The 8,951-nt window shown below is 59.2% G+C and overlaps 1 protein-coding gene across 1 annotated transcript; it reads right to left on the bottom strand.

Annotated features, from left to right (window-relative positions):
• Positions 1-242: 242 nt before the first annotated feature.
• On the bottom strand, positions 243-8,662 carry PPP1R1B (protein phosphatase 1 regulatory inhibitor subunit 1B). The gene is made up of 7 exons (XM_037808424.1): positions 8,332-8,662; positions 6,528-6,588; positions 6,260-6,282; positions 5,776-5,851; positions 2,630-2,833; positions 1,151-1,270; positions 243-1,061 (listed from the first exon to the last, which is right to left on the bottom strand). The coding sequence occupies exons 1-7, from the start codon at positions 8,410-8,412 to the stop codon at positions 1,012-1,014; spliced, it is 615 nt and encodes a 204-aa protein (XP_037664352.1). The 5' UTR covers positions 8,413-8,662; the 3' UTR covers positions 243-1,011.
• Between the last annotated feature and the right edge of the window lie 289 nt (positions 8,663-8,951).

Raw genomic sequence — 8,951 nt, 5'->3', positions numbered from 1 at the left:
CAAGACTTTTCCTTTTCCCTTCTGCCTCTTTTAGCCATGCCTAGCAGGATCTAGAACTTCTGTGGCCCTTCGAAGAGGGCCTCGAGCCTATTGTCTGCAGGAAAGACTCCTAGACTGGAGGACTGGACACTGGGGTCACGGCCCCAATCCACTGCCTGACTCCCAACCCCTTCCACACCAGCAACCCCCTCCCTTACACTCCTCTCCCAACTCCTTTCCCCCGAAAGAGGAATCTCAGCACAGTTATTTACAAAGATTTATTCCAGCACGGGAGGGATTCAGGCCTGGAATCAGGGAAGAAAGGAAAGGGGGCAGAGCAGCTGGAGGACAAGGAGAACCTGGCTCCCCACTCTGTGTGCCCCCATAAGGACATATACTAGGCAGCATTCCTGGCATCAAAGCACAAACAAAATGCAACAAAGCGGCCTCTGCCAGTCCATCTTCCAGGCACCCAGGCTGGGGAGCAGAGGTGGTAAGGGGAAGATTTCCAAAATGTTGAGGCTGTGAAGAAGGATGCCTGAGTCCTGGGCCCTGGTTGAAGCTGGTGAGATGGGTAGTGACTTGGAATCCATCATATGAGAAGGGATGGAGAAGGAACTATCGGCACCTAAAGGTTCTCAGTACCCCCTTTCCCCAGATCTTAGGGTCCTGCCCTGTGGTCTCCTGTGCCCAGGGGAAGGGGTCTGGGGAAGTAGAATTGTGGAGAGTGAACCCTTGGCCCTGGTTTTCTGGATTATCCAATGCAGACTCTCACATCCCACCTCCCACTGGGTGAAAGGAGGAACGACTGGCAGGGGTAGGTGTCAGGCAGCAAGTGCCCAGGGACTCCAGGCATCAGCCAAAGGTGGGCAAACAAGCAAACACAGACCAGCCTTATTCTCCTAGAAGTCAGAAGCCGCAGCCCTAGCAGGTGAGGGAAAGGTACAAAATATGGTGGGGATAGAGTGCGGTTATGGGGAACAGTGATGCCCCCTCCACTTGCTCCCTTCTGGGAGATGCAGGGCTTAGTGCCTATGTGCCAGGCTCGATGGGGACCCGGCGCTGCGGCTCCTCCCCAGGCTCTGCAAGGCAAGCAGGGAGGGACTCAGGGGCTGGCCCCGCCCACCAAGAGCCCCACCCCACCGCCCCCGTCCCACCCTCTAGGCCTCACCACTTTGTGGTGGGTCTTTCATGTGGTCCTCAGAGCTTCCATCTTTCTGGGGTTCATCCAGAGGGGGTGGGCGCTCCCAGAGCCCCTCCAGACCCTGGCCACAGGTTGCCTTCTGCCCAGCTGGGGATGAGAAAGGGGAAAAAACACAGGTTCTGAGTATCCATCTGGCTGTCCTGGAGCATGAGCTCAGTGTCTCTAATGGTTGAGGGTGAGTTTTCTGAGAGCATCATAGTAGAGTGGGGAGAGCACTGGGCTAGGATGTCTCTTCCAATGACTGGTGTATGACTTAGAGAGTCATTTCTACCTCTCTGAAGGGGATAGTAAGAGGGAAATGGTGTAGCTTTCCTTCACTAAGACAATAGTTAACACATTGCCCAGCCCAGTGCTACCACTCAGGAACCGCTCTGTGAGTGGTGGCGGCTGTTACTTCTCCTTAGTAGTCTTGCATTTGGCCCATTTACCCTGTTGCTTTTCCTGAGGGAACAGTCACCTCTTTTCTACCTTTTTTGGCATTAGCTGGAGTTGACGCAGCTCTTCCATTCTCCACAATTGCTCTTAGGAAAAGCTGGGAGCGTTGCTCCTGTGGTTGATGCTTCCACCCCCAGAGACACAGACAGGAGGCCCAAGCCATTTCGTCTGGGTTCAGGGGCTGGACGCTTCAAGGAGGGATGGCCAGCTGTTTTGCATCCCCATTAATAATGGAACCAAAAAGTATAACATGCACCAGGAAGGACAGATGTGGCACAGCTTCCACGGCCAGCCATGGAAGAGGTATCCATGGAAGGTGGGGGAAATCTTTCTGCCTAGAAATTTTCTGGGCCTTGGAATCCTCTGTGGAGTTTTTTGGGATGTGGGGCCTCTGGCTCAGAGGCCTTCTGTGTGGGGTCTTGGGTTCCCCCCTGGCCCCTCTCTTTCCAGCAGCTGGGGTTGGGGGTGCAGAGGACCAGGTTGGTTCTTTAATCCTAGATTCTCACTCTAGGCACTAGAGGGCACCCTACCACCCTGAGCCTAGGAAGGAAAAAGAGGAAGATGCAGCCATGGAGTCCAGGAGAGGACATGTCAGCCAGCCCTCTGCCTCAGCAGGGCCCACATCCGAGGTTCAGAAGTGAGGTGATGGGGGCACAGGACTCTTTCAGTGCTCTATCCCTGAATTCCCCGTGCCCCCTCAGCCCCATGGATGGGAAGTCCTTTCTTGAGTCTACCCTGAAACCCCACATGACATTGCCTTAATTCTTGGAAGAGAAATTGTTAGGAAAATCTGATTGACAGAGAGACTGAGCCAAGGATAGGAGCAGCCCAGCTCTCAGATAGGGCCGTGTGTGAGGTGTCCTGTGGGGTGAGATGATGGGGAGGCCCCTGCGTGGCACTGCTGTTTACATGTGTGGGAAACAACTGGAAGGGGGTGTCCCAGCTCACTCAAGGAAGACCCACCCACAACGAGTGCAGGGGCACCCAGGCATGGCAGCCCCTTCAGCTTACCAAATGCCCTGCTGCCCTTCAGGATTTCAGCCTGGCTGTCCTCCTCTTCCTCCTCTTCATCCTCTTCTTCCTCCTCTTCTTCCTCTTCCTCTCTTGGATAGCCCAACTCCCGCAGCTCCCCCAGCTCATCCTCCTCCTCCGAGACCTGGTTCTCGCTCAGGTTGCTGATGGACTGCAGGTGAGACTCAGCAATGCGCTGCACAGCTGGCACAGAGGCCCAGGAAGACAAAGGTCAGCTAGGCCCAAGAAGCAGCCCCCCAGCCTACTGCTCATGGGCCTGAAACAGAGTTAACCCCCTCTGCGGTCCAGCCAAATGCTGCAGGTCAGCCTGCCAGGGGCCAGAGCAGGGCAGAAGCGGTAGGGGGTAGACTCTTACTCATGTTTGGCTCGTAAGCTGCATGTAGTTGCTGGCCTCCTGGAGGCTGGCACCAGGCAGCTCCCCCAAACCATAGAGTGCCAGAAGGGGCAAGACCAGGTGGGCACAGCAGCAGCTTAACATTCCCCGGCTGGGGAGCTCCTAGCTTCGCCAGGTACCAGTGCTGGAGACAGGGCCTGTGGGCTAGGACCTGGGAGGTGTGAAGGGATTTTGCCCCATTCAGATCCTGGCAAAATGTCCAGCCTGCTTAGATCTCGCCCTGATCCTGCCTCCCCTCCAGGTGGTACTTGGTCCCCAACCCTGGCATTGCCCTGTCATAGATGCCACTCCATACACCCCCGTTGCAGGCTCCAAAGCACAGGATCAATTCTGGGACTGGAGGCCATAGATGGCAGCCAGCGGAGCCTGTGCCTGGGGATGCAGCCTGCTCAGATGCACCCCCCACAATCTTGACCCACATCCCCAAGCTCCCAGCTCCCTCTGCGGTGACCTAGAAAGCAGCAATTCCCCCCCACCCAAGGTCTGCTCAGATGGGGCTTTGGAAGGGAACAGCGTGGGCAGCTGGAGAGGTTTTCAAAAGATGGAAAGGAGCAGGGGGCTGGGGGGAAGGAGCCAAGATGGGGGAATCCTCAGGGGGATGGCAGGGGTTTGGGGGGACACTGTAAGGAGGGACTGGGACAGAGTCAACAGGAGGGCGAGAAACTGGCAGAATTTTCAAACATTTAGGACACTAAATTCACAGCCTGCAGACAAGAAGCTGGTGAGCTGAGCTGGGGGTGGGAGCCCTGAGGCTCCCACGACTGGCAGCCCCTCCCCTCAGAGGGCTCCGAGGTGGAGAAAGCATCCGGTGGAGAGAGCCGGGCGCCGTGCTCCTGCCAGCTCGAGGACAGGCACAGAGGGTGCATTGTCTGCCCATTGCCCCGCCCTGCCCAGAGCTCCCAGCCCAGTACCTCCTGCTGGCTCTGGGCAAGTTACCCAGGCAATAAAAGCACAATAAATCGCCCTGCCCTGGCCTTGGGGACACCCGAGGCAAAGCTTCATCTTGAGCCAAGTATGAGAGCTCCAGCCTTGGAGACCCCCCTCACTGAGGCTCAGTGTTGTCCCCTCTCCCCCAGGGACCCTTGACATCTCCCGCTACAAACTCCCAACACCACCAGGTCCTTCCCCTTGCCCAGAAAGGGGCCGAAGCCCCAAGACAGTGCCCTCCGGGTGGGTACTGAGGTGGAGTAAAGAAGACTGCCTGAGAGGGCCAGGGGCAGGGAAGGAGGAAAGGAGGGGAGGAGGTGGCAGTTCAAGCCGGGGGAGGAGAGTTCATGAGCTGCAGTGACAGCAGGTGTGTGCAGCGCCTGTGCGGGTGCCCCGTGAGCCTCCTGTGCGCGGGCCTCGCTCGGCTCTCTGGAGTCTCCCCATTCACCTCTCTCAGCCTCTGTCTCCATATCTGGGGCCCTGAATCCCCCACCCCAAGTCTCCCTTATTAAGCTCCAGGGATCCCCAGCACAGCCCCCAGACTGCCCACCCTTCTTCCTGCCCCTTTCCACTTCCCTTCCTCTCTCCCACTTAGATCCTCCTAAGGCACAATCCTAAGTGGCAGTGGGGCCACATTTCTGGCCACTGCATGGACAGCATCTTGGCCCTAATCGCCTCCCCCCAGCCCTGTTCCTCATGTTCACAACCAAGAGCCCTGGGACCTTTCTTTGCCTCCACATCCGGCGGGGAAGTCCTTGCAGGTGCTAAACCTCTCTCCTTGCTTAGTGTGGCCCTGTCCCTGCACTTTCCTGTCCTGGAGAGAGAGGAAGGGCCCCAGCCTCTCTCCTCTCTGCTCCCAGCCCTGGCAGGTGGGGTGACAAGCACACCTGTTGACATTGGTCAGTGCTGGGAACTCATTAAAGCCACCCAGAGGGAGAGCTCAACACACTCTTCTGGCCTCCTGCCCTCCGTGGGAGGAGGGGGCCGGCAAGGCAAGAAGATCCTCAGGCAAGGGTTGAGGTAGGGTTGGGGGAGGCATTCTAGGGCTTAGCTAGGAAGAGACCCCCCACACGCACACCCCACTCTGCCCACTTTCTCCTCCAAGTGTATATCCAACAGCTCACCTTCTAGAAGCCAAGTGTCCTGGCAGCCCTACAGATCCCTGTGACTTTCCACCTCCTCTCCTTTGCACACCTTCTGCGCTCTTCCCAGGATGCCCTCCCCTGCCTCACCATCCTGTTGACCTGCTCTTCATCCTCCAAGTCCAGGGGCTCCAGGAGGGCAGGAATGTCCACCCAACAAGGCCTGGCACACACCAGGTGTTCAATACAGATGTGCTAAAGGAATGACTTGCCTTTCAATATAGAAAGGAAAAGCAGGAAAGAGAAGCATTCGGTATTCAGGTCTGTGCAGAGATTATGCAAATAGGAGTGAGATGAGAGGGTGCAGCCCATAGGAGAAGACCCCTTTGATGAGTGGGGGGCGGGAAGGTGGTTCCAGCACACACTTGCAAAGAGGAGATGCAGAGCCGAGTCTCCATCTTGCATGAGGATGCCAGTCTGTTATTTTAGCCCAGCCACCTCTTTTCCTTCAGCTCTGCAGCCTTCAATCTGATATTAAGGCCCACAGCTGCCCTTTTCGGCCCCTGGCCATCTCCTTTTTCACAAGGCCAAAGAACTGATCTCCAAGCAGTGAGGGGTGGGGAGGAACACAGGACAATCCCTGGCCCCACTGACAAAAGTTCAACATTCCCCCTCCCTCCCCCAGTGTCAGAGGACCCCAGCCTGAGGGGGAGGGGTGGTACCTTTCAGCGAGGGGGGTGTGTAGGCACAGGGGTTGGGTCTCTTCGACTTGAGGTGGTGCCCCTCTCCTGAGGCTCTCTGCCAGGGGAAGACAGGTTAAATGGGCTCACTGGAGCCTCCCTCCATTTCATCCCACCCACAGCACCCCAGACAGACGGATCTGGCCTCTGTTGATGGGTCCAGGTGCTGCTGGCCTTTGGGCAGCTGGGGTGAGGTTGCCCCATTGCTCTGGGAGGGCTTTCATAAGGGGCAGCTGGGCTCAGGGCAGGACCCCAAGTCCTGGAGGCCCCACCCCAGGTCTGAGCAGAGGAAGGGCAAGGGCAGAGAAGCTGCAGGTAGCATCCTGGCACCAGAAGAGGTGCTGATTGATATGCTAATGTGTCCTGCAGGGTGGCACTCCTCCCTGTGTTGGGTGGGAGGTAATCCTGTCCACTTCATCCCAGAGGGCCCAGGCATCCCTCCTTCCAGCCGTCCTGGGAAACTCACCTGGTGGGGGGAGGCCTCCTCCTCTGAGGGAGGCCACCAGTGAACCGGGAACCCAGAGAGAGAGAGAGAGAGAGAGAGACAGTTACTTTCCCCAAAGGTTCAATCCTGGTGTTGGGAGGGGCCTGGTCAACAAATGAACCCAGCAGAGTTGAACTCCCAGACCTTGCCCTCTCCCCAGTCTCCTGCTTGTGAGACTTTGCAGGGCCCCTGGGAAGGCTTCAGAGTTAGGGTGGGGCCAGGGCTGGGGAGATACAGGGAAGGGGCCCACCTGGTGAGGAATGCTCTGAGAGCCGGAACAGCATGGCAGGGGTCGGTCTCCGACGCCTGATCTAAAGAGATGGACAAAGAAGGGGTGGGAGGGTGGGAGGGTGGGAGGGTAGGAAGGTGGGCAGCACCAACACCTGCCACCTACCCCAACCCCAGCAGCAGGGAACTAACAGTGCTTCAGAGTCCCCAGGGAACCTTCCAGTCAAAGACTGTCAGGGCTGAAAAGAAATCTATAGCCCACTGAACCCCCTCATTTTACAGAGGTGGAAACTGAGGCTCAGAGAGGTTCAGTAATGTGTTCAAGGTCACACAGCACACCAAGGCACACATCCCCAGAAAAAGGATGAAAAAACCCTAGTTGCCAACAACCAGCTCATGCCCACCCCACTCCATGGCTCCTCCACTACAGGCCTCTCCTTGACAACTCCCACCAAGGACCTTCCTCTCCCCAGTTTCTGAAGACATCAGACCTCAGGGCCAAAGCTGGCTTTGGCTCCAGCTGTCAAGGGATGGGTCTCTGGGGAAGATGCCCCCTGGCCACAGCACCCATATGGCCCTGCCCATCTAAGTTCAGCTCAAGGGCTCCAAAGAAACCACATCCAGCTGCAGAGGGAGGCTGAGCAGGGCACTGCATCACTGCATGCACCTCTAACCTCACACTGAAGCCAGGGGTGGGCCTGAGCCCCAGACCCACAGGGTGCTGGTGGGGGGTCTCTAAGGGGCCTGGGTCTGGGCACCTCTGGCAGTCTCTCAGGCTGTAGACCTCTTTGCCTGCTCCTCTAAACAATGAAAAGCTGCCCACCTTGGTACATAAGCCAGGCAGAACGGTCAGGAGCAGGGAAGGAGGGGGCACTGAGCACTCAAGCAACTGCCCCCACCAGGCAGCTGAGCAATCCAACAAACTCTCAGTTAATTAGGTCCCCTCTGAACTCCAGGGAAATTCACAAAGAGAACCAGGTGAGTTAAGCTGAAACTGCCACCTCCCCCGCTAAGCTCCCAAAGCTGCCCTCCAGACTAAAAGCTGTGTAAGCACAGGACCCCCTCCCTCCACAGCCCCCATCTCCCCCCAAAATGACTTGGCCCCACTTTCACTGTTCTGTTGGTAGCCAGCTGCATCTCAGCAACAAGTGGCCCTCTGCTGGGATTGGGGGGGCAGTACGGAGCCTCTTCCCCCCTCCCCACTGACCCTTGGAAACTTCCCCCTCCTCTAGAAGGCTTTCCAGAAGACTCAGCGGTCTGTGGGAAGAGATCCAGCTTTTGCGATGACTAGTCACGCCTTCCCCCGCCCTGACTGGGGCTTTAGGGCCTGACAGCAGAAGAGGGTCAGAACAGGGTTCTGGGGACCCCGGGCGTTCAGGGTGGGTCCAGCGGGGCGCAGGGCGGTCAGGCAGCCAAGGCAGGGTCCTCAAGCCCCAGCTCTGCAGTCTGAGCTCAGCGTTACGATGATTCTCACATCGGACCGCGCCCTGGGGGCTAGGAGCGGGGCGGCTGACCCCGGCGGTAGCCTAGGGAAGGGGGACACTGTGCGGGGTGGAGAGCACAGCCCGCTTCCCGGGGCGGCCCGTAGCCGCCCTGCCCCCGACGCTCACTGCCCAGAACTCTCCCGCCCCGGGGCTCGGGACAGAGGCCCCGGGGAAAAGTTACACGAGTCTCCAGCGAACTTCACGTGCTGCCCCGCGTCCCGGCTCTCCTTCCGCCTCCGCCCCCAGGCCAGCGTGGACCCGGCAGCGCCCGGGGAGCACAGAGGAACCCGGGGGGTCGGGGCGGGGGTGGGGACGCTGCTGCCGGTGGGGCGCCCCCCTTACCATCTCCACCTGGCGGGGGTCGAGCTGGCTGGGGGGCGCGGGCACAGAGAACTGGATCTTCTTGCGGTCCTTGGGGTCCATGGCGCGCGGGGTCTCGGGCTGCGTTCCCGGCTCGGCTCCCCCGGCTGCTCGGGGCGCCGCGCTGCCAGCGGGCTGCGGGTGGCGGGGAGGAGGAGGGCTGTGCACGCACAGATAAAAATACCGCGCGCCGCGAGCGGCGGGCGGGAGAGCCCAGGGGTCCGCGCGCCCTCCGCGGCTGTCGGGGCTCGCGCTCGCGCCGCGCTCCCCGACTCGGGTCTGCGCCCCGGGCCGCTCCGACCCCGGCCCCAGGCTCCCCGCCGCGTCTCCCCGGTCCCTCACTAGCCCTCTGCCTCTGCCTCTTTCTCCGTGTCTCTGTCCGTCTCCCCTCCTTCCCTCGCTCAGAGTGTCTCGGGGTTCTCCTCCCGGGCTCTGTCTCCCTCTCTCTGCCTCTCTTCCTCTCCGCGTGTCTCTGTCTCTGCGTCTCTCCTGGCCTCACCCCTCTGGCCCCAGCCTTGGGGTCCCCAGCCCATCCCCTCCGCCTGGGACTGGCCCCGGGCGCCTGGTGGGAGGGCTTCAGAGAAGGTGGCCAATGAGCACCG

The sequence above is a fragment of the Choloepus didactylus genome, chromosome 18, assembly GCF_015220235.1.
Source record: "Choloepus didactylus isolate mChoDid1 chromosome 18, mChoDid1.pri, whole genome shotgun sequence".
Taxonomy (NCBI): domain Eukaryota; kingdom Metazoa; phylum Chordata; class Mammalia; order Pilosa; family Megalonychidae; genus Choloepus; species Choloepus didactylus.
Note: the sequence above shows the minus strand (reverse complement) of the source record. Positions and strands in the feature narration are given on the sequence as shown.